At 45.4% G+C, this 25,838-nt stretch overlaps 1 protein-coding gene across 1 annotated transcript in view; it reads right to left on the minus strand.

Moving 5' to 3' along the window:
- EXT1 (exostosin glycosyltransferase 1) overlaps positions 1-19,415 on the minus strand; it is a 300,041-nt gene extending 280,626 nt beyond the window's left edge. Inside the window, 2 exon segments of the mRNA XM_032610228.1 lie at positions 17,687-18,542; positions 18,545-19,415. Coding sequence (XP_032466119.1) covers positions 17,687-18,542; positions 18,545-18,647 — 959 coding nt within the window. The 5' untranslated portion in view covers positions 18,648-19,415.
- Between the last annotated feature and the right edge of the window lie 6,423 nt (positions 19,416-25,838).

Genomic DNA, 25,838 nt, shown 5'->3' on the forward strand with positions numbered 1-25,838 from the left:
CAGGAGGAAGTGAGCTTTGAAGCAATAGAAACTATACCTGGCCAAAAACTGAGGCCTTAGACAATAGAGTGCAGTTCAAGGTCCATAGAGCAGGCTTTTTGGGATATTACAGAATTATGACCGGGAACCTACTCATAGCTAAAGTGACAGTCAGAGGCACAAGTTATTTCAAAGCTGCAAATTGTCACCTGATTTTGGTGAATCTCTAACTTCATTCCTATTATATTGAACCTCAAGTGGTTGGTGGGGGAAGGAAATTCTTGTAAACTTATTTTTTCTATTCAACATCCCCTGTGGGTTGCTTATTCCAAACAAAATGAAAGAAGTCTATTAAGTTCCAAAAGTCTTTCTTTCTGCACTTACAGCCCACCGTGACCAAAAGACACTCATTCAACAAATATTTCTAGAGGGGCTACTGTATGCTCAGTGTTGTGCTAATACCAGGGAAACAGATAAAAAAACAAATACACAAGTCTTGAGATAAGACTTACGGATTTAAGTCCAAGTAGAACATAAAGTATGAAACATCCAAACAACTTTGTGATCAAAGGATGTTTGGAGTTGGGCTTCCCTGGTGGCGCAGTGGTTGAGAGTCCGCCTGCCGATGCAGGGGACACGGGTTCGTGGCCCGGTCCGGGAGGATCCCACATGCCGTGGAGCGGCTAGGCCCGTGTGCCATGGCCGCTGAGCCTGTGCTCCGCAACAGGAGAGGCCACAGCAGTGAGAGGCCCGCGTACCGCAAAAAAAAAAAAAAAAAAAAAAAAAGGTGTTTGGAGTCAAATGGCAGAGAAAGAGCCTATCAGGTATTTTTCCACCATGAAACGAGGTGTTATGTACTTTGATCCCAGTAAATTTTTTGGTCTGGCCCCTTGATCTATATTTGAAAAAGACAGATACTAAAGGAAACTAAAACTAAAACACTAAAAACTAAAAGATTTTTTAAAAGATGAAAAATTCCAGAATATGCCATAGTCTTACCTCCGTTTGGGTTCTGGAATTTCTAAACCAAAGAAAGGACTACAATGGGCTAACCAAATGCAGTAAGATTTAACTAAACACCTATCAATCCAACTACTGCAGTGGGGGGTGAGCGCTGGCGTACAGAGGAGAATGAACCAGCTACACCCAGGAATACACCTAGAGAGACAAAAACTAAATAATTATAATGCAAGATCTTAGAATGATCTATGATTTAAAACTGCCGCAATCTAAATTCCAGAATTTCCCCAGGCCCTGAATGACAGGACATAAGGAGGCCCCTCAAAGCTTGCAGACACCTAAAATTATACAGGGTGAGAGAATAGAGGGGGGGAAAGAAACTTCAGAGAGTCCATCCACACGTGATGGAAACAAGCCCTTAGATTACCATCTCATCTGCTGTGTGTGGACAGAGCAATGCTTAATCCAGGCTTCTGCTGGTGAGCCTGGTGATAACCAGGGAATGCCCTGGGCCTGCTGATTTATGCTCCACTATCTGAAAACTCACTAGGCCACTTTTATACCCCCAAGGGGAATTCAAATGACAGGCTTCAAATGACACGTCTTACACCAGTCCTGAATCAAGGAGCAAACTGAGAAAGCTCCCAAGTCACGGTACCTGGGAATTCCAAAAGCAAATATTTTAGACTTTAATAAAAGACATGTCAAAAAATCCAATTAATTCACCTCATCTAATTAAATGAGTTAATTGGAAATACGATACGGTACTTTTATCTCAACTGCTACCTGAATCTGCAAGTCAGCTTACGGGGAGAAAGAAGGGCAATTTTTATCTTGTGAGGAAGAAATGAGACAACAAGGAGACGGGGACAAAAAAAAAAAAGCATCTGATTCTTGGTAGAAAACAATATCCAACACTGACACAGTAATGTTCCCAGAAAAAAAAAAATGGATTTTGACTATTTCCTCCACCTACAAATAAATGCAGGCCTAGTGTCGCTATTGTACGTAAAATACACAACTGCTTGCTGTCTGCAGTCATGTTTGAAATTATGGTAGAAGGTCTCACTTGACTTATACTTAATGAACTGTTCCCTAGAGTCTCTTCTGCAAAAGCTGTTAGGGAACACTCTATATGATTCTGTGATTTACGACAAGGATATAATCCTGTTCTAACATGCTTTTGGGTCGGGGGAATGTGGTAAAGTGCCAAGGGACAGGATGCGACCCACAGTGTATCTCCATCACAGCAAGGCTTGCTCCAGTGTGGAATCCAGTAGGAATCAGATCACATCTGGATTTGGTGGCAGAAACGGTTATTACAGAACAGCTCTTACAAGGTGTTTGTTCCTAACTGCAGCTGTGTCTCCCAAGAGCAAGAATGAAAATATAAATTACAATGTGTCTGAAACCTCCCAGATCTTCAGAACACAGGCTAAAATCTCCTCCCTAACGTTAACCCAGACTGCTGTTAGAAGTTTATCCTCAAGGGTAGGTAACACACTGCCTCAACTTGGCATATGCAGAAAGGGTCCAGAGGTCTGGGTCCCACTGCAGCTGATAATACCCGTCCTAAGAAAAGCCATCAATTGTTAACAGCCATGCAAATTGCGGAAAGTAGAAAGTTATTCACTGTTATCGCTTCCCGATTTGCTAAGTACCCCATCGTGATGGGATCGCTCTTTCGCCTCCTTGCATTGCAAGAGAAGAAAAAAATCGTATTATCTTCTCTGTCTCATGCAGGTTTAGCTCAGAGAGTCATTTCAGGTGATGCCACTGGCACATCTGCCACTGTTTTAATGTTTTTTCAAGAGGCAGGAACAAGAAGACCCACGTGACTGCTCAGCTTCTCGGAACAGGTGGGAAACATGATATGTGCTTTGGTAAAAGGAAAAAAAAAATGTTTTAAAGACATAAAGTCATATTAATAATTTGCACCCTCAGTGGAACAACTTCTGAGAAATGAAAATCTATCGTATTTTGGCAACAGTTACAACAGGTGGTTGGAATTCTGGGCACTTGCCAAACCACCTTGAACTTTTATGTGACTAGTAAGCTAATGTATCACATTGCACACTATAGTTATAATGAGCTGTAAACAGATAGGTCCAATGGAAGAAACGAAATGAAAACAATGATAAACAGACACAAATGGTAAATCTGAAATTGGACAAGACTAACGTGGTTTAATGGAACAGGAAGGTTAATGACAGTAACAATGGTTACTGACTGAGTACTTACTATGTACCAAGCACCGTTCTAAGCATCTTACACGTAATATCATTCACTTAATCTTCACAGTAACAACCCTATGAAATAGGAGTTATTATTATCCCCATTTTATAAGTGAAGAAATGGAAGCAAAGAAGTGAGGTGCCCAGCTAGTGGCAGAGCCACCATCCACGTTCAAGCCCCTAGTTTCCAGAGCCTGGGTGCATGACCTCCATGCCATACTTGGCTGGAAGTCAAGAGATATGTGCTCCATTCCCTGTTCTGTCGCAACCAGCTACATGACCTTGGGCAAACTGCCCAACTTCTCTGGATCTCTACTTCCTTATCTATATAATACAAGAGTTACACTAGACCTTTAAGGTCACTTCCATGATCTTATTTCTCCTCCCTCCAGATAAAACTGACACCATGACAGCATGATTGAACACCAGGCTCCTTCTCAGACAAACAAAGGACAGATGCATAGACATACACATGTGTGCACAGACCTGACAGCCCCAAGTGGTGATGAGCTCACAGGACTCTGTGCAGGAAAACCAGTTAAGAGAAACTGAGGCCCAGGGAGGCTCAAAGAGTCACCAACACCCCCTAGAATAGCTACTTCATACTTGGAATTTAAGGGTGCTCAATCTCTGAGCTTATTTTTATAGAAACTTAAGATTTATTCTGACAGTGTTACTTACAGTAGCCAAGACATGGCAACAACCTGATTATCCATCAATGGATGAACAGATGAAGGAACTATGGTATATACGCTATGGAATATTATTCGGCCTTAAGAAAGAAGGAAATCTTGCCATTTGGGACAACACAGATCTTAAGGGTATTATGCTAAGTGAAATAAGTCAGACAGAGAAAGACAAACACCATCTGAACACCACTTACGAATGCAAAAAAGAACCCCCAAAGACACAGAGAAGAGATTGCTGGTTGCCAGAAGTGGGCTGGGGGTGTGTGTGTCGGGGAAGTCAACAGGTGAAGGTGGTCAAAAGGTACAAACTTCCAGTTATGAGATTAATAGTCCTAGAGATGTAATGGTGTCTATAATTAACAAGAGAGTAAGTTTTCAAAATTCTCATCACAAGAAAAAAATTTGTAAAAACGTGTGGACATTAACTAAACTTATTGTGGTAATCATTTCACAACATATACATATTGCTAATATATATTTACATATCACTTGCAATATGTATATATAAAATATTTTACAATATATCTATATATAACATATTTGGCAATATATATGAGATATATATATATATATATAAAATCATTATGATGTACACCTAAAACTAATACAATGTTATATATCAATTATATCTCAATTTAAAAAAAGTTATTTTGATACTGAATCCTTTTTGCCCTCATTTGTCCTACTTGGGTTACTCCTTAGATATAGCTAAGTCTAAAATAAGTGCAGGGGCTTCCCTGGTGGCGCAGTGGTTAAGAATCCGCCTGCCAATGCAGGGGACACGGGTTCGAGCCCTGGTCCAGGAAGATCCCACGTGCCGCGGAGCAACTAAGCCCGGGCACCACAACTACTGAGCCTGCGCTCCAGAGCCCGCGAGCCACAACTACTTTAGCCTGCAGGCCTAGAGCCCGTGCTCTGCAACAAGAGAAGCCACCGCAATGAGAAGCCTACGCACCACAACGAAGAATAGCCTGGCTCCCCGCAACTAGAGAAAGCCCACGGGCGGCAACGAAGACCCAATGCAACCAAAAATAAATAAATAAATAAATTTATAAAAAAATAAAATAAGTGCAGGAAAATACTACTCTTTCTTTGAACTGTAGTAAACATTGAGGTACTTAAATTTTATCTTCATATAAAATACTGTTCAATTTTTTAAAAACATGTAATATAACTCTACAATCTAAATACAGAAAATATTATACGTTTCCAGTCTTTGAATCAGTAAAAGACTGACTGCCCTACATTTACAGGTGTGCATCATTACCCTTGCATACTTAAAAATGCAGTTATCGTAAAAGGTGTTGCTTAAGGCAGCTTTTTTAATGCAGTGTGAATTTCAAAGGAGCACATAGCATATAAGAAATGGTGTTTACAAGAAAAATTGATTCTCTGCCTCTCAGTAAAGCTAAAGTATTTCGGTATTAGATCCCCTCTGATTAGATTTTCAGATTGGTTCAGATATACAGACCTAGAAATCATTTTGGAAAATGACCTTACCAAGCTTTGTAAAAACATAAAACATAATTGATAGTTAATCAAGTGTCATACGACTGCCACCAAATCTAAATCCATTTTTAAGACCTACTAGGAAGTCAAGTAATTGGGATCCAGTGCATTCTCCTTTTTAATCTATATACCTTGAATACGTTTATGTAATATCCATACAATTCCACAAGCTAACTAACACCAACAAGCCAGGAGATTTTAAATGCAGGAAATGGAGGCCAATGGGAGAAACAACTGAACACCTTCCCTTTGCTTTTTTTCCCCTTTGCTTTTTAATTAAATGATAAATCTCAATACGAATTCATTAGAAGCCTGATAGCTCAATGAAGCTATGTTACTCTGTTACTATATATAATTAATATCAGTTAACAGAGTTGGGATGTAACCTGAGCAGGAAATGTAAGCCAAAAGTTATATCTGACCTACCATTTGGGAGAAAAATTGCAATTAAGGGGGCACAAAAAGTCCCAATATCTACAGACTGTTAAAATTAGATGACAAAAAGACCATCATGGCTTCTCCTGTAGCAATAAATTCTTTAGAGTCGCACTATGCAGTAAAGCCCGTCAGTTCATTTTAATTAGCTTTTACCGATATCATACCCAACAGCACAGGGAAGAAAGAAGAAGAAAGAAAAGAAACTACCTTGGAAGAAAAGAAAAGAAAAAAGGTTATTGGAAGAAACATCCCCTTTGAAGATGAAAAGAAACTCTGGGTAAATCATCAAAAGATGAACTTGGAAGAAACACGGGAAGGCCTGGGCTGTAAACCAAAGACAGTGACATCTGCAGAACCAATACTTCGTACGGTCAACAGTATTCCGATTGGTTAAATAAATGTAATTTTTTTTTCATTTATCCAGCAAATACTGAGTGCCCAGTATGGGTGGGTCAGGCATGGTGCTAGGCTGTGAAGACACAGCAGTGAGTGAGTTCAATGTCACCTTCCCCACAGAGCTTTCCTTCCCGCCATATTTAAACTGTAACCACCCCCCCATTCCCATTCTCACATCACCTGGTGAGCTATTTAAAAACCTGAACTTCATCCCCAGAGAGTCTGATTGGCCAGGAGTAGAGCCCATGCCCCATTTCCAGAAGCTCCCCAGGTTGAGACCCACTGCCTTCACCCCTTTTCATATATTGCTTTTCTTCCCAGCATCAAGCACCTTCTAACACAGGCCATAACTGACATGGTAAAAGCCTCCAGTCATTACACTGGGACCATCCTGGGACAGGGATGTGTGTCTGTTTGGTTCACTGTTGAATCCCCAGTGCCTGGAAAGAGTAGGTGCTTCATAAGTATCTGTTGAGTAAATTTAATGAAAAACAACATGAATTCTCCCCTCAGGGCCCGTACAATTACTGGGGAGAGAGAAAAACAGAGAGTTAAATAAATGGAAAAAACCACAGCCGTGGGCTTCCCTGGTGGCGCAGTGGTTGAGGGTCCGCCTGCCGATGCAGGGGACACGGGTTTGTGCCCCTGTCCGGGAAGATCCCACATGCCGCGGAGCGGCTGGGCCCGTGAGCCATGGCCGCTGAGCCTGCGCATCCGGAAAAACAAACAAACAAACAAAAAAACACAGCCGTGGCAAGTATTAACTGTTCTATAAGAGCCCATTAACAGGAGAATGTGACCAAGCCTGGGGCATCAAGGAAGTGACACTGGAAGAAATGAAATGAAGCTGGGGGACAGTTTTCTGAGAGAGAGAAGAGGGCATGTGGGGAAATGGAGGAGAAAGAGGAATGAGGCTCTGCCAGGGGGCTGGGGATGCAAAGGCAGGTAGAGCCGGACCAACCCCACCTTCATAGTGTGGGAATGAATTAGGAGAAGCCTCCAGGGTGAGTTCAACTAGGATAGTGGCATGGTCCTATTTTTATCAGTGGTGCTGTGGATGACTTCCACCAATCTGTCAGGGTGTTGGAATATATAGAGGACATGCGAAATCCATTCCAGATCTCTACCCATCAGTTCCCATCCGGGGCATCCCTAGAAATGCAGAAAAAGCAGGACATGTGCCCCAACACACCTACCAGGGCAGCCTCCAAGCAACAGACTAGAGGCTCCTCCTCCCCTTAGGGACGCCTCCCCTGCTCTAATTCCCAGCCTCCATATTCCACACCTGCGGCTACTCTTTCCCGAAGCCCAGGGCCCAAGTCATTTGGAACACTAGTCGGTCAAGAATAACTAGCATCACAGGCCCACATGACAATACCAGAAAACTTTATATTTCTCATTCAAGTATTGATATGTATTATAAAACCCCAGAAATCTGAGTTAGCAACAAATACCAGAACTCTGATGCAGACTCCAAGGATGTAACTACCTCTTGTATCCGGAGCCCTCGGGGAACTTGCTAAGCTTGGTAGATAAGCTTTCAAACGGAGAGCTTATCTTAGGGGGCACCAAAATATTTTATTTTAACCATAGGGATCAAAAAAGTTACAAAGTTCATTATTTGTTCCTCTACTTTCTTAAACAAAGGCCAGTGTACATAAGAGATGGCTCACCGGTCAGTGCTGTACCACCGTACAGTTTATCAAATATTTACAGAAGCTCTGGTTGGTGACAGGCACGGTGTTAGGTGGCGAGACTCAAAGGCACGCTTCTGGGGAGTCCGTAGGACACACTCGGGCTCTGGGCCAGCTGCTCTTAAATTGCAGGGCTTCTTTACTTCTTCTGGGTGTTACATTTTATCACTTTCTGGCCTGCTTCCTTCCCTTTGGGTTGCCAACTGTCCCTTCTTCCCAGCTCTGCCTGCAAGAATCCCTCTCTCTTTAAATTCACGGCTTTGAATCTGCCGCGGGCTGAGAAACCAGATTACCACACTGGTTAGAACTGTCTCTTCTCCAGTAAGATGAAATAAATTCTAGGTGAGAAACACAAGTGATACCCTATAAATCAATCACACTGTTGTTTACGTGTGTGTGGTCTTCGTGACATCAGTTCCAGCTGTGCAGAAGCGGTACGATGCCATGGCGAAGAACACGGGTTCAGAAGTCAGACGGCCCTCGGTTTGTGTCCCAGCTGTGTGCTCTTAGGCAAGTCACTTTTAAAGATTCTCTGAACTTCGTTCTGCATCTCAAATGAGTATCTTCCTGCTAGGGTGGACATACAGATTAAAGAAGATACTGCCCGTTACCCAGCACACAGTACACTCTCAAGAAATATTAGTTGCTATCATCATTATCATCAACCAGGCTCAAATATGTCAGTGCCAACAGGATATGCCTTCAACAGTGCCTGCCACAGACAACTTCCCCTAACCACAGTGCCGTTTCAGGAAGCAACTTTAGGCTGTTCCTTGCAAAAGGATGGCCACCAATTCAATCAAGAATGACAATGTGACAGGGCAGTCTTTCAACTGATGAGGTCACCACCAGACCCAGAGACGTGGCCTGATAGGAGTGGCTCTCCCCCGAAGGAGTAAGTATCCCCAGTAAAGCCAATCAGACTGGTTTCCTCCAGGGCCTGCAGGAGAGAATTCAGGAAAGACTGGCCAGTAGTTGGCAGACACTCCCCGCGACAGAGGTGCCAGTCTGGGGAGAGGTGAAGGTCCAGAGCGGGAAGAAAGGAGCAGACCCAAGTGACTGTGCTGGGTCCTGAGAACTTACTGGAAAAGTTCCAGTGCAGTTTTTGTTCCATGTCCCTTCACAATAAATCCTGTGACTTAAGGTGGCCTGAGTGATACTCTGCTCTTTGCAACCTAAGGGCCTGTGGAACCAGCCCATTCATACGAGGTAGCCTTCCGAAGATCACCCTCAACCGATGCAGCACAGAAGTCACTTGCAAAAGCAATAACCTGCATGCCTAGAGCAGTCATCCAGGGAACCTGGGGGATGCAGAGTCAAGGCAGTGCCTGAGACCACCCTCCACCTGCTCCCACCTTTGCCCCAGGCCACCTGCAAGCTCCAAGGCCCCATCTAGGTCTTTCCACAGCCCACAGAAATAATGGCTAGCCTTCCAGGGCATCTACCACAATTTTCTGGGGATTAAGTATCAAGAAAGAGGTGAGCAGTTATTTCTGTGGCTTAGTAAAGAGCCAAGTTATAAAACTAAGGAAACCCCTGTGGTTGATTAGAAAATGGCAGGAAGATGATTTTTAATAAACACCACCACCTTGTAGAGCACATTAGCGTTTACAAGGTTTTGCATTACAAGCAGTTACCCACTCTACCTCCTTTCAATCTTTCAACGACCCTGTGAGGTGTTATGATCCCCACTTACGGATGTGGAAAATGAGGCTGAAAGGTTCAGCACCTAGTCCAGGAATGTGTGTGGGTCAGTGACTTCCCTGGTCCAGGGTCATCGCCCTCTCCTAAAGGGCTTCACAGAAAACAAGAGGCTACACAAAACAAGGAAGTGTTTCTCCACAAATCTCACTGCTGCTCAAAGCAATTACAATAGGAAAGAAAGTCTAACTAGGTGTAAACAGTTTGGCTCACTCTGTTTTCTGTCTTGGTTTTTTTGTTTATTTGGTTTTTTTTCTTTTTTTTTTTTTGGCCACTCAGCAAGGCTTGCAGGACTTAGTTCCCAGACCAGGGATTGAACCCGGGCCCTTGGCAGTGAAAGCGTCAGGGAATTCCCTCTGTCTTTGGTTTTTAAATCACTTAGAATAGTGCCTCATTTGCACTTAGAATCCCAGACCTGACCTGGATGGCCCAGAGGTAAAGCCACTTGTCTCAATTCACCTCCAAAGGACCGCAGACTCAACAGCCAAAGAGAAAAGAGACGAGGGCTTTGAGCAGCTGACACAACTAACTTACAAAACTGACACCTACCCAGGTTAGGCCCACAGATTCTGAGATCCCAGGAGAGGCTGTAGAAGGCACGGAGGAAGGAAGCGTCTGCCTCAGTAAGAGACACACAGAGGTTTCTGGCTCCAGCAAAAATGAAACTTCAAAGGGAAGGAGCTGTGGGAGCTTCAAAGACCCCCTCCCCCGCCCACCCCCAGCCGCAGGACCAATTAACACCTACAGATGTTTATCTAAGCAGTCATTTCATGCTGGCTACTTTGCTAAATGGGTGCTCAGACTCACCTCAAAAATTGCTATTCCTCCAAAAGGGACTGGGGGGGGGGGGGTGGGTCAAGAGGGAGGAAGTGCTGTGTTTTCTGAGAGAGAGACCTTAGTCAAGAAGAAAACAAATCCTCAATACAGTGAAATTCATCACAGACTTATGTATAATAAAAGAAAAGATGGGAAACAAATCTCTAAGAAAATGCAAATCACCTATGGTACAGCCATGAGTTACTAAAAAGAACCGTGCAGCCATTAAAAATCCTACTTTAGGGTTTCCCTGGGGGCGCAGTAGTTGAGAGTCCACCTGCCGACGCAGGGGACACGGGTTAGTGCCCCGGTCAGGGAAGATCCCACATGCCGCAGAGTGGCTGGGCCAGTGAGCCATGGTCGCTGAGCCTGCGCGTCTGGAGCCTGTGCTCCGCAAAGGCAGAGGCCACAATAGTGAGAGGCCCGCGTACCACAAAAAAAAAAAAATCTTACTTTAGTATTTTAATAGGATTTTCCTCTTTAGTAGGAGAGGAAGAAGCTCTGAGATAATGTTAAGAAAAAAGCAACATGCAAAAATACATTTAAAGTCGGACTTTAACTTTATAAAACCGACAGACTAGAACGGCCAGGAGTTTGTTTTGTTTTGTTCACTCCGGGCAGCCCCAGCCCCAACACCTGTGTGTCTGGCACAAACAAGACACTTAAGGAAAATGTGTCAAATTCACTACTTACTATTAATTAAATAATAATTAACATATCTATACAAGGTACTTGGATATGCAGACACAGAATGACATAATCAATCACAGAGGTGTATATATGGGTTATAACAGGCCAACTACTGAAGTTTAATAATAGTGGTTAGCTCTCATTGTCGGGACTAGAGAAGAAATTTCTTTTCATATTCATCTCTTTTGCATTTTCCTAATTTTCTGCAGAGGCTCTGTACAATTTTTATAATTTTTTAACCACTGTTTTTCTACAGGGAGCCTCAGGGCCTTGGAGCAGTGGTATGCTACACTCCAGAAACCTGGCCCGTTTTGTCAGAAATGGAATCTTCCAGTAGGTCTCCCATTTCTACAGGGTCACACCTTATACCTGGGGCAACGGTCACTCCTGCACCACCTCATGGGTTCACTGACATCTAGTACAGGGCAAACCCTGCAAGGTGCTATCAGGAGGGCAAAGGTCACATATGATTCACTTCCTCACTTTTCTGAGAAGAGCTCTAGGGGAAAATGAAAGGCAGAATCTACATAGTCAAAGTTATAACGTTCCCTGAACGGACGAGATGAAGGAGTTCGATGTTTAAGTGTCAACTCAGGGCCGTCTTTATCACATCTCTTAGCCAAATTTTTTCATTGGGAAGTATGTTTATAAAGGAAAGCAGTAGGGGGAAAAAAAAAAGATATGACTTACAAACACCCATATCACACTAAACTCACTGATACAAAACTGTGAACAGGTAGAAATTCTGTTTGATTCTTTAAGGTGGTCACATTTTTTTAGAGGAAAGAGCATTGTCTTCGACATCCAAGATGCCTGGTTTGAACACCACCATTTCCTCACCAGATGTGACCGTGGCTCCCAACTTAACTCCTATCTGTAAAGTGGGGATTTTACACACTGCTGTCGAAAGGCTTAAATGAGCTAACAAAGGCGACTTCAGATAAGACACTGGACAAATATCTTGCAGTTTTGAGGGAGTCCCTGTGCATTAAAGGAACTTGGGCACAGACGGAAGAGCTCTGAAGGAAAACCAGTCGGTCATTAAGCTCATGGTGTTCACATCCAAACACGAACACTCTCAGGAGACTGCAGTGTCTAGTGACCGCTGAGCCTGACGGGTTCCCTCTGAAGAGGCTGTGTGGAAACGTGACGGTCATGAGGGAGCAGCGGGCCTCAGAGAAAGAAGAGGAATGGGAACCAGAAAGCCTGGACTGTAGCCTCCGTTCAGCTACTTACAAGCTGTGCAGCCTTGCCAATCCACCTCACCCGAGCTGGCCTCAGCTTACAAACCTGTTAAAATGGCCCTGACGAGACACCTGGCAAGGTGGCTGTGAGCAGAGCAGCCAGGACCTATGAAGCACAACCTTTGGTGTGACCTTAGTGTGCTCAAGGTCATTGTCAGCAGGTGTTTCTAACAGCGGGTTCTGGGGAGGCACATCCACAGGCCTTTGGACAAAGAGAACAAGCACCACCTGAGGGCGTGACAGCTCCCCTTTTGGCCAAGTCGGTGCCACCCAAAGCTGCTGTCACAGTCAGGGGGACCAATGGTGGCTTCCCACTGGTGGGGCCTGCCCAAGCCTTCATAGCAAGCCATCCTCTGAAGGACAAAATCCCACCGGCTCCCAGCTCAGGTCACAGATTCCACTTTCAACCATCATTTTTTGAACTAGACTCAATCAACTTGCAAATGTCCCTAGAAGTAGCCCACGAAACCTCAACCTTTAGGGATTCCTTGTAAATGAGGTTCTCAGGAGCCCTCCAGAAAGCAAGATCAGAGAAGGTGAGAAACTTGGGGACGGGAGGGGCACAGAAAGAATTAGAACCTCAGTGCAAGAAGACACAATGCTAACTTCAAAATTCGTCTAGGTCTGGGCCTAGCTTTATTTTAAAACTGCGCTTGGGCTTCCCTGTTGGTGCAGTGGTTAAGAATCCGCCTGCCAGTGCAGGGGACATGGGTTCGAGCCCTGGTCCGGGAAGATCCCACATGCCGCGGAGCAACTAAGCCCGTGCACCACAACTATTGAGCCTGCACTCTAGAGCCCGCGAGCCACAACTACTGAAGCCTGCATGCCACAACTACGGAAGTCCACACGCCACAACTACTGAAGCCCACGCGCCTAGAGTCTGTGCTGCACAATGAGAAGCCGCCGCAATGAGAAGCCCGCGCACCACAACGAAGAGTAGCCCCCGCTCGCCACAACCAGAGAAAGCCCATGCACAGCCACGAAGACCCCAACGCAGCCAAAAATAAATAAATGAAAAAAAAAAGAGCACATATGTGTGTTAAAAAAAAAAAAGAAAACTGTGCTTATGTGGCTTATTTTAGAAATGCTTTTGTGCTATCATACACCTGTGGGAAAAAGGTGCTAATGTTTTTACATTTAAAACCTGAGAAGCACAATTTCCAACTTTCATTCCTCCAAGGCTCCCTGTTGGATCACGAACTCGCTCAACGTGTCTAGGAATATAGTTCAGAAAAATGGGGAATCAATACATCATCATTTACTTGTGCACATTTTCTTTTTGCTATAAATACATTTGAATTCAGCTTATCATTCAGTGAATTCACAGCCTATTCCCAAAATTCACTGGAGCCAAACTGAAAAGTCCCCAAAACTCCTACTTAGACTAAACAGCACCGGGGACCTCCACCTTAGTTGGCAATGAAAAGAAATATGTAAGCCCTAGAGCAAAAGTTCTTAAGTCTGACGATGCCCTTAGTAGCGGCTGTGTGTCAACCCCTAAAACTAGATGACAGAGTATGCATGTATGTGCTTTCTTTTTTCACAAAGTTGGTCCAAAGTCTTTATCAGCTTCCCGAATGATTCCAAGAGAAATCCCATAAGAAACACCATCAATAAGGACCTTCCAGTGGCTGGAGAGCTTTCAGGTGTGTCTCTAATTAAAGATGGAATACCGTAGGTCAAGAAGAAAAAGTCAGAGGCCTGCTTTCTAGGGCTACCCCTGCTACTAAACAGTTTTCTGACCTTAAGCAAATCCCTGTAACAGTCTATCCCTCAGTTTCCACATCTATAAAATGAGGATGTTTGGAAGTTGTAATGATCACTTACCTTCAAGACCCTTAAAAACACAAGGATTGTGAGGTACAGCTTCAACAAACACAGGAGAAGGTGTCCAAAAGGCCTGCACAGAATCCTGCCTGTTCCCAGAAGAGCTGCTTAAAATATTCTCCACCACTTTCCTCAAAGGGGTCCAAGATAGAAGCCACCTCTCATTTCCTTCTTTTTCGTCTATTTCAGAAAGCCAAATTTGAAGTTTCACAGTAATGCCCTTTGAAGGGATCTACACTAGGAAGTTCATGCAAAAATACAGTAATTCTGTAAGGGTGCGTAAGAAGCTCAAGAGATGTAAAACAGAATTTCTCTAAAGCCTCATTACACATCATGTAATCACTGCAGCAACTTAGTTTAGCCCGTGTCATCTACATCTGTTAATATATGTAACTGATGAAAATTAATTATGGGTGTCATAAAAATGGATGTTTTAATATAATCCTGGAAGTCTGGGTTGAAAATATTGCTCTATTACAAGAGAAAGTCTTTTCCTTCATTCCACGCAGTTCTTCTATACCTTTAGTAGTAAATGTCTGATTTTCACAAAAGTGAAGTGGAAACAGAAGTCCTCAACTAAAAACATTTATTGTCACATAAGGCTAAATTTCGCTAAAAGCAACTTTTTTTTTAGTTGATACCCTTGTACATATTCTATAGTATCCTAACTCGGCCATGATACCATAAATTTTCAATCTAATTATCAGACCCCCTAAGTCCAAATCATAGGCACTTGCTAATAAAGAAAAGAAGTAGATGAAAACGGATCCTGTTTTTATAAGCCATTATCAAATGAACGCTTAGAGAACCCTAAAGCAGTCGAAAACCCATTCCACCAAAGGATAAACTAAGGTTCAAGGTGATGAATCAGAAGTCACACCATGAGACAGTATGAGAAGTCAGACTTAGATGACTTCTATAGACCTAACTGCAATGTCCTCCTCTAAAACCCTGGGAAGAGATTAGCATTTGATTGGAGGAGTTCTGCGTCTGACACGCGCACAGCTGACTTACAGGAAACATCCGTAGAAGTAGCAAAGTACAGCAGTTGTGCTTACTTCAGAGCACAAGACAGGTTGCCTGCTATGTGAGCATTCTCACATTTCAGAGCTCATTCATTCTTCATATCTTCCAAAGTCAACGGCAAAGGCAAACATGTTTGCAAGCACCATTTCTCAGAGATAAAGCGTTCAGATAACCCAGTGAGAGGAAGAAGTTAAAACTCCAGGGCAAGCAGGCCGATGAATATAAACGTTCTGCAACACCATCCCGTCCCATGAAACAAGGTTAGAGCTGGAAAGTATGCAAAAGAGGAATGAAGAAAATCCAGAAGTGTCTCTGAAAGAAATCCCTGCTCAGGAGAAAGAGGCAACTTGCTTTCCTCACTAAATGCCACTCTTCAGATGAGACTCAGTCCTGAGGGCCTGACCCCTTGTGGTCTTTAAACATAAACCAAAACAAGGGCGTGGGTGTCTGATTTCTTGATGCAACGACAAAGAGGTCAAAAAATTAGTGAAATTTAATTAGCAAAAATTAAAGTTTCTTGGAAACCAACCCCTCCTTCCCTCATTGCCAAAAATCTCTAGAAAAACCTTCCGCAGAGAATGTAGACGATTTATTTTGGGACTAGGAGAGTAAAGCAGATATGACTGTTGTATCGGATTGAGGGTGTTTCCCAAATAAACGTATAATTCAAATTTCTTAAGATCTCCCCTCCAGCTCCTTTAGAGGAATGAAGACCGTCATGATCCTTCTACAAAATTCGGTGAGACTGCTTTAGAAGACACTGAAAGGTCAGACTTCATCTCGAGTTACTCCACCATAAACCAGACAAAGAAATTCCTCAAAGGCTAGGAGCATTTTTTTCTTACAAGCACCCACAGGAATAGGTCAATGTAAATGTCGTGCAAACAAAGCGCTCATTACTAACCAGTTTGTTTCTTCTGTGAGAAAATTTTAATCCATGGCAACTGCACCCAACATTCACACATAACTGCCCCCAAAGCAGAGGAAAATTTAGATTCATAATGGACCCTACAGCCTCGGGCTCTGCTTATGCTCGAAAAGCAAGAGGTGTTGGGGTTTGGGGAATCCCAGTGTTTGATACTTTCTCCTTCACTGTCTACGATCAAGTACAGGAGGACTTGAATTTCCCTTCCAATCACTCCTACAGAGGCCCGAGTGTCTGAGGAAATCCAGAGACAACAATCAAACCTTTCATTTCAGGGTCCTTTCCCCACCACGCCCCTTCCTGTTCCAATCAGTTCTGCAAAGCGTTTCCCCTATTCTGCATTTCATGAATCAATTGCAAAATCCGCCAACCTCTGCCAGTTCCTCTCGTACTCAGCTGAGAGGTTCCCCTTCCTGCCTGGGTAGCACACGGCTGCTCTGGTCTTTAACTGGCGTAACGTGGAAATGCACTGTAGGAGCTCACTAACTCTCTAACAGCCAGACAGAAGTGAGAGAGTCTGGGGCTCCCACCCCATCGACGAGGAAACGGACCCTCCAAGCTCAGGTTAAAGCCGATTCCGAGAAACTAGTTTTGACCCCAAGCCCAGTGTGTCAGTTACCGTCACTGGGAAGGAAAAGGAAGAGTGAGAAGGTCTACAAAGTCTCCAACTCAGTTACTTAGCAACTGGACAAAACTTGCTTCACTCCAGAGGGTAAAGAGGCATCTCACAGCGCATTCAGAGAGTAACAGTCTCCGATTTACATGCAAATTGATAAAGACAAAAGGGAAAGGGAAATCTAAATTAGCAACTGGAGTTTACAGCAGAGGGGCTGAGGCCCAGATTTTTTAAAAACGGCTTCTCCTAGGGAGGCAGGATATATACATGCCAACAAACACACATGAATGAATGCATGCATGCAAGCAAGATCACAGGCCCTAACCAGTTTACAGTCTCCCTTCATAAAAGTCAACGCCATCTGGGAGTAGGGAAGAGGCAGGCACAGAAAGTTTAGTAGCTGAAACTAAAGGACTTCCACTGCTAACACAAATTTAAGGTTTGCGGAAAGATGACAATTGAAGGGTGGGAAAATTCCGGGGGAAGCTGCTCCCCCTGCTCGTGAGAAAAGCAAATAAAGCATCAATCTTGGGGTAAGGTCCCCGGACTGTGGGTGGATTCAGAGCCTCTCGAGTCCCTAGATCCTCACAAACACCCTCCTGGATCCACTGGTGAAGTGCAGTTTCCAAACTCGGATCAAACCCACACCCTTCATAGAACACACATCACCCTGAAGGTTTTCCAAGCAAGAGGGGAACATGGTCACCTGCTTGGCCCAGGAAAGTGCTCCAGGATTTTCCGGTAGCCCGAGGAGCTCAAACTCTGGGGTCCTCAGCTCCAAGCTACACACCAGAAGCAGGCTGCTCAGTCCCAGGCTCAGAGCAAAAGGAAGAGGACCCGAGGGGGGTCCCCTGCCCCACCCCCATCTCCCAACTTCACACCTGGACCAGGTGGGCAGGGCCCAGGGCTGACCCGCTGAGGCCCATCGGCTAAGCCACTTACTTCTCATACTCAGTGTTGTCTCTGTCACAGCGAGAATCCTTGTGCTTTTGCCAGTCTTTGCCATGCTTGCAGGTGGTGAGAAGCACGACGTCTTCCCCGTTATGGACGTGATATAAGGCATTCCTGGTGTCTGACCCTATCCCTGTCAGGTACCTCTTCCCCTTGAAGACTAGCATGTACTTCCTGAGAGGAGGGATAGTGTTAAACTTCAAAAACCCCCTCTCCCCTCCTGTCCTGGGATGATCCTTAGAAAAGAGGGGAATAGAAACATCAAAGTTGGGTCGGAAGTTTTCAGTACTGATGCTGGCTTTGGCCAGCATCGCCTGGCCGATGTCAAACCCCACATCCTCGGTGTAGTCAGGCCAAGTGCCAGAATATAAATTAAAAATTAAATGATTCCTACCACTGTTCCACAAGTGGAGACTCTGCACTTTCGATCTCAAATTGTGCACATACTGAGGTGACAACTGGTCTCTGTCTAAAGTATCCAGACTCAGGACAAAGAGGCACGCCTGGCTGGGGTCCGAGGTGTAGAACCTGGAGCCCTCGATGGCCGCTAGAATGTTTTGGTAACTTTCGGCGATTTTCTCCCCTTTTTGCTGCGGGTATACGTAGACTTTGAAGCCGTTTTTCTTGCAAAGGGTGAAATCGAAGCAGGACTCCATGCGGCACTTCTTGCCTTTGTAGATGCTCGAGTTGGCGTCTCGCTTCTGCCGTGGGGAAATGTGCACACTGGAATCCTCGTTTTCCAATTGATCCCAAGGAACGAAGGGGCGCAGAGCGTCCGGGAAGCGGGGCCAGAAATGATCCGGACTCGGGTGGTGCAAGCCATTCCGACGGCTGTGCTCTTCTCTCGGCTGTGGCTTCTCGATGCCCTAAACTGCAAGCCTCCGAAATAAAACAAAAGGGCGAGACAAGAGCCAGCTGAGAGCAGGATGAAATAGCGTTTTTTGGCCTGCATGTGTCCTGCCTGGGTCAAGAGGATTGTAAATAAACACAAGAATCACCCAAGTTTCCCAATCAACACTTTCAGCTCCAGTCCGCCATCTTCCCGCCTGTAAAGACTTCAAACTCTCCGCTCCCACCTTCTCTGGATGCCTTTCCCCAAGCCGTGGACTGATCCAGCGCATGTGGGCGATTTCTTTAACTTTCTCCCCTTCGGTCTTTCATCTTTGGGTTGCACAATAGACGGGAGAGAGCGGGGCTGAATATTTCGCACCCAGGGCGGGCGAGCAGCGGACTGTAATTCTCTTGCATGCAACAAGACGGAGGAAAAGAAAGAGAGGGGGGAAAAAAAGCTCCCGATGCCCAATCAATGACAAGACGAAGTGATTTCCTTGCCTCTCGGATTCCTCTCGGCGCCGTGGAAAACGAGCCCCGGGAAAGCAACTTAAACTCATCCACACTCCGGGGCAGGCACTCCGGTTCCAACAAGTCAGCCGATCTCCGGGTTCAGCCGGCTAGTGCATCTTGCAGCTGGGGCACCGTAACCTCACAAATCCCTGCATCTCTCTTTATTCCCTTCTGCAGCGGCTCCGAGACTCCGGCGGTGTTTACTCCTGCGCTCGCGGGGCCGGCCCCCAGGACGCGCGGCGGCCCGGCAGAAGGCGGCGGCGCTGGGTGACTGCGGCGGCGCGTCCTCCCCGCGGATAGTGCCGGCCCCGAGCGGCGCTTCCCAGGCCCCCGCGCGGTTGCTGCCGACCGCCGCGTTCGGTCGCCGAATGTTACCCGGTTCTGAATGTTACACTTACACATTCCATTCCCGACACGACAGCGCTGACCTCATCCATCCACGCAGCCCGCGCTGCCATTGGCCGAGCGTCACGTCCGGGGGGGGCGGTGCTTCCGCTGCGCCCATTCATAACCCCCGGCCACCGGCAGAGGCGCCGGCGCGGGCGCGCGGGGGGTGCGGGCGGCGTGCGGGACCCGGGGCGCCTGTTCCGGGGCCCGGCGGGCGGAGCGGGAGGCGGCCCAGTGCGAGCCCCGTGGCCCCTCGGCTAGTCCCGGCCGGGACCCCGGCCTGGGCCGCACCGCCTCCTGCTGCTGCGCCGGAAACCAGCGCCTCCCAGAGACGCCCGCTGGCGCGCGGCGCCTGGGGAACCGGGGAACCGGGAAGCCGGGGACTGGCCGGCGCTTCCAGGGCCCCGCTGCCCCGGGCGCCCTCGAGAATCCCGTCTCCTCGGCTGCCTGTCGGCAACGCCTCCCCGAGCGGGCGGCTGGGAGTGTTCGGGTTCCTGGAGAAGGATGCTAGAAAATTGGAGCAGTGGGGGGAGCCCAAGGGATGCGGGAGGAAATAAATACTTCATAGAAAGCGACCGCGGACCTTACGGATGCCTCTCCCCGCCCTCCTTCGACTCTCTGAGGCCCCCAATTTTAACTTTTTACAAAGCATCAAAACAGGTCCCTTATTCCCTACATAGCCCGTCCTTTTTTCTCTCTCTCTCTCTTTCCCCAAGGAGACACCTAAAGCCCCAAGAATAAAGAGGAAATATCACAATCAAGAGGAATCATTACAATCCTTCATGTCTGTCGGTGCCCTAAGAGAAGACACCTATCCCAAATCCTCAATAACTTTCCGCGCATCCTTCCCTCACTTCCCGAAGCCCCTTGTCTGTTCTGCAGAAAGCTTCCAAGAGATCAATCACAGCGGAAGAAAAGAGATTTTCTAATAGCTGAGGAGAACCCTGTTAATTTAAGCTTTTCCCAGCACCTAGTGATGTTATTCTCTTTGGGGCGTGGTGGGGTGGTGGTTTTTAAGGAGCTGTCTCTTAGGGATGGATGACCAGTAGAACTGCCAGCTGTCCCAGCTGTAGATGAGAAACTTGAGGCAGGAAATGACCTTCTTTACATTACTACAAGATGGTTGGTCCGCCCTTCAACTGCCCTACCACACCCCAGCCCCAAGCTCCCCCCAGGGAGCCTCACTGGACAAGTCGGATAAAGAGCTGGAGTCCCTCTAAAGGTCTTCCAAGACCACAAAGATGTGCTCACTCCCAAACAGTATTTCTGGTCCAAACCAAGCTCTCTGGCCTCAGAGCCTGAATTCTGCTCTACAGAGAACACCTCCCACCCTCTTCCCCAGCCTAAGTCACAGGGGCCTGGCCAAGTTGGACAAACAGTTGCCTAGGGCAGCAAGCTGTTTAGTGATTGTTTATTATGGGAGTGACTGAGAGCTAGGGACAGACACTTCCCAGCTCTCCCCAGGCTGCAAAAACCTCCAGTGGGTGTGGACAAAGGGCATGGTTATAACAAGGCAGGGTGAAATGATCAAGTGGAAAATTTTAGACATTTGTTGTGTCAGATTTATTTTTAATAAAGGGGAGAAGGGCCTGGGTGGGACATCACTGTACATTCCTGAAGCTCTCCCTATCTCTGGCCTGCCAAAGATGAGGTTAGCTTTTCCAGATTTGACTTGTACCCCCTGCACCAATTTTGGACAGGCCTGGGACAGAAATGAGATTTCAGTCATCTTCCAAATGCAATGACAATGATGCAGATAAATGCAGCGATTTGAAACCACATGTGACCCAGGGCTCCCCCACAGCCCGGGGTGCTGAGAGCAGCCATGCAAGGCGGGGATCCTTCCGTTGAGATCAGGGTGCAGATTTTCTCTGCCCTATGGAATGGGGCTGTAGGGATTGTAGGCCCCTCTTATCCTGACAGTTGTCCTGTGTGATCTTAGTGGGAGCCAGCTACTGCCCTTGGTCTTTTGCATCTCTTTCTGCTTTGACACATTTTTTCTTGTCTTGCCTAACCATTACTGATTCCCTCATCCCCACGCCCCAGGGATACCAGCCCTACTGTCACATTCCATAGTGGTATATATGTGAGAAAAACTTGGTACTGAAAATGAGAGAAAATCTGGATTCAGACCCCAGATCTGTCATTTACTAGTGCCTTGGGCATGGGGTTTAATCTCACTGAATTTCAGTTTCTCGTTTAAAAGGTCATAATAATAATATTTTTCTGAATCTGGAAACCGTAAACTGCTCTACGTGTGTAACATTTTTTGCCTAAGTTCCACATTTCAAAAGCCAACTGGAATCTTAAGTAGCCCCTTATGGAAAAGAATCTTAAAAAAAAAAAAAAGTGGGTATACGTATATGGATAACTAATTCACTTAGCTGTACACCTGAAACTAACACAACATTGTAAATCAACTATACTCCAATAAAAATGTTTTTTAAAAATCATCTTATCCACAAATCCCCAACATGCCTCAACAAAATGAATGCCCCTTTTCTCTGTTACCCTGCCCATTTATTCATTCTTCTATTACTGCCCTTATTGCATTAGAATTATTATTTATATGTCTATCCCTCATCTAGACTAGGAACTCAACAGAAGTATGATCTGTATGTCTTATTCAGATTTTTGTCCCGAGCACCTAACCTGATGCCTGGAACAAAGTAGATGCTTCAATAAATGTGATTGCAAACGTTGGGGCGGGGTGGGGGAAGTAGCCCCCTATGATGGCATCATATTGCATCTCCCTCCGTTTTATTTTCTCCTGAGCCCTTCTCATTAGCTGAAATCCTTTGTTTGTTTGTTTGCTGTCTATACTTCTTCACTGTAAAAGGAGCTCCCTGAGCACAGGACCCCTATCGGTCTTTCTCACTCCTGAATCCCCAAAGCCTACGGTAGTTCTGACACTTAGGTGGCGCTCAGTCACTGATTTGAATGATGAATGAATTACTAAAATTCTACTTCACCTCAGCACCGGAACATGCTTGAAGAGAAAGGCCTCCATCGTAGTCTCTCAAAGCAGGACTGAGTCTCTTCTTCAGGGTAGAACTATTACAAACCGGGAATATCTTAAACATAAGGCAAATCAGTCCATCGTAAATCCTTTAACAATGTATGTCAGATCATGTAATTCCTCTGGTCAAAGGCCTCAAGGGGTCCCTATCTCAGAATATGAGCCAAAGCCCTCACGAGGCCCTGTGAGGTCCTATAGGATCTTCCCTAACTGCCTCCACCTCTATTCACCAGACCCCTTTCACCTCATTTCTTGCCAATAACTCTCTCCCTCCATCCCAATCTAGTCACTCTTCTCCAACTAGGCTGGTTTCCTTGCTGTTTCTTATACATGCCAAACATGCCCCTGCCTCAGGGCCTTTGCACATGCTCATCTCGGCTAGTATGCACCCCGGTATCCACACTACATACTCTCTCCCTTTTTTTAAGTCTCTTCTCAATACCACCTTACAGCTGAGGCCACCTTTGACCTTCCTAAATAAAGTAGCAAGTCCTCCCCAGTTTTCCTATCCCCTCAATTGCTTTATTTTTTATCCTTAACACTAACTGACACCTGTATACTATATATTGACTTGTCAATTTATCATTTACCTGTTGCATCTAGAATGTGAGCTCCATGAGGCAAGGACATGGATTTTTAGTTCACTGCTATATCCCCAGCACCTATTACAGGGCCCATCACTAAATAAGTATTTGGTGAGCTAATTAATTACTTGATCCCATTGTCTGTAGGGCAAATGGAGAATATTCAAGGCTAGAGTTCTAGTATCACAGACACACACACAGAGCTAAAGCTATCCCAGTGATTCAAGCCTTGCTTAAATTCCTCTTTCAGGAATAATTTTTCCCCAGGGCTGACTGAAGACCTGAAAGCAGCATGGCACACATGAAACCCAGAAGATGTGGATTCTCATCTTGGCTCTGCCACTTACTTTATAACCTTGAATGAGACACTTCTCCCTAAGTTTTGGATTCTTATTGGTAAAATCAATAGTAACTGTAATATAATGTATGTTGTGCTCAGTTCACTGGGTTACTGTGAGAATTAAATGAGTACAAATGGAAAATGGATGAGAAAGCCCTTTGCAGTCCACAATGTATACGGCAAAACGTAAGATTTGATCGTCACACTCTTGGGACAGTTATGGGACACCGGTGCATGAGGTCATGTTTGCAAGTCAACAGAATTACATACATGAAATATCACCTACCAAACACTCAGCAGTTTCCAGATGCTTTATAGACTCTGGAATGCTCATTGACTATTATAAGCAAACAGGAAAAGGGAAGAAAGGGAAACACCCAATGGACAAAAAGCAAAGAAGACTTTTTTTTTATAATGTATGAGGTACAAATGCTTTTCAAGGGTCTATAATTATATCTGCTGTAGGAAAAAATAATTGACTCCAAAATGTAAAAACAAACTAAAATATTGAAATTAAAAAATGCTTAAATTCTCTAAAATGTAACGTCAGGTTGACTGTCAAGGCAACCCAATTGTCATAAAGTTATACATAATTTTTATTTGACGTGGGCACATTTTAATGTTTTGGTGATGTGTGCTGGGTGGGGTCTCTAACAGTAAACATTCCAGGTTCCCAGAAAGGTTGGGAAACTCTGCTGGGTATGTGCTGATTGGTTATAGGAGGTGGGAAAAGACAAGCAGGCCAAGGAAAATTAAGGCATCGTGGAGGAGTGGAGAGATTCCCAGCCGGGACGGGAGGCCGGGTTCCAGTTCCTTCTCTGCCTGGAACTCAAGGAAACCCAGAGCAGGCGGTTTCTGAATGCCAGGTCTTAAGTGTTTCATCTGAAAAACACAGAGCAGGACTTGGTGATCTCTTTCCACTTGAAACAGTCAAGGCTGCCCTGTGTAGACCAAGGGGGTAGAAGAGAGAAGGGAGTCGCTTAGGAGGGAGGAATGGGGAACTCCACTGAGCAGGGAAGGAAAAATGGAGTGGAAGTGAGAGGCTTTTTCAGGTCTCCCACCGCCTGCCCGGTAGGGCAGCCAAGCAGGAAAACTAACCACGGGTGAAACAAGGGCAATTCTAGAGAGGATGTGTCAAATCCCGAGCCAGGTTCTTTGTACACATTGTCTCTGCGACCCTCCCAAGGTTCCCAGGACACAAGTACTATCCCTATCTCCTATTGCAAATGAGGAAATGAAAACTCAATCCTGGGAAGGGGCTCCCTGCAATTCATTCATTCATTCCTTCCTTCCTTGAATAAATATTTATTAAGCAGCTACCCTGCATCGGCAGTTGACACTAAAACATCTCCAGACATTGCTAAATGCCTCTCCGAGACAAAACCACCCCTTGTTGGGTGACCCATTATCCCAATTAAATGATTTACCCAAGTTCAGCTGATCTCCAAGTGGAGAACTTAGAATGTGAGCCTCATCTTCCGACTCCATGCCAAGGCTTTGACCCAACACTGCAGCTGCCTTTAGATAATCTAACTGATCTACCTTCTTCAAGACAAGCAGATCAAAAAATCTCATAGGCAGTCATTTAAGAAACTTTTATGAAGAACTTCATATGTGCAAGGCACTACGCTAGGCGCTTTGAATCTGCAGTATAAAAAATAGGTGGTCTGTCTGCTCTCATTCTACTGGGGGAGATAATAAAATAGCAAGTAAATAAATAAGCAAGATAATTTGAGATAATTCTAAGGAGAACATAATGGATAATTTAATGGCATAGATTAAGATGAGGAAGAGCAAAGAGGCTCACTTTAAATGGGATGGTCGAGGGCTTCCCTGGTGGCACAGTGGTCGAGAGTCCGCCTGCCGATGCAGGGGACGAGGGTTCGTGCCCCGGTCCGGGAAGATCCCACATGCCGCGGAGCGGCTGGGCCCATGGGCCATGGACGCTGAGCCTGTGCGTCCGGAGCCTGTGCTCCACAACGGGAGAGGCCACAACCGTGAGAGGTCCGCGTACCGCAAAAAAAAAAAAAAAAAGGGAGGGTCGAGAGGGGTAAATCAGGAGCCTGGGATGAACACACACACACTACTATATGTGAGACAGATGACCAACAAGGACCTACTGTGTTACAGCACAGGGAACTCTACTCAATATTCTGTGATAACCTATATGAGAAAAGAATCTAAAAAAAATGAATATATGTATAACTGCATCACTTTGCTGTACACCTGAAACTAACACAACATTGTAAATCAACCATACTCCAATAAAATAAAAGTTTTTAAATAGGACAGTAGGTGAGGAGCTAACATTTTGGCTGATTTCAGTTGATGAGGAAAGAGCCCTGGGAAGAGTATACCAAGCAAAGTGTCTGGCCAGTACCCAAGTCCTGAGGCAGAAGTAAGTCTATTTTCAGCAGGCTTTAGAATCACTAGATGGGTTGGTACAAACACAGATTGTTGGGGCCCATC

The sequence above is a fragment of the Phocoena sinus genome, chromosome 17 (assembly GCF_008692025.1).
Source record: "Phocoena sinus isolate mPhoSin1 chromosome 17, mPhoSin1.pri, whole genome shotgun sequence".
Taxonomy (NCBI): domain Eukaryota; kingdom Metazoa; phylum Chordata; class Mammalia; order Artiodactyla; family Phocoenidae; genus Phocoena; species Phocoena sinus.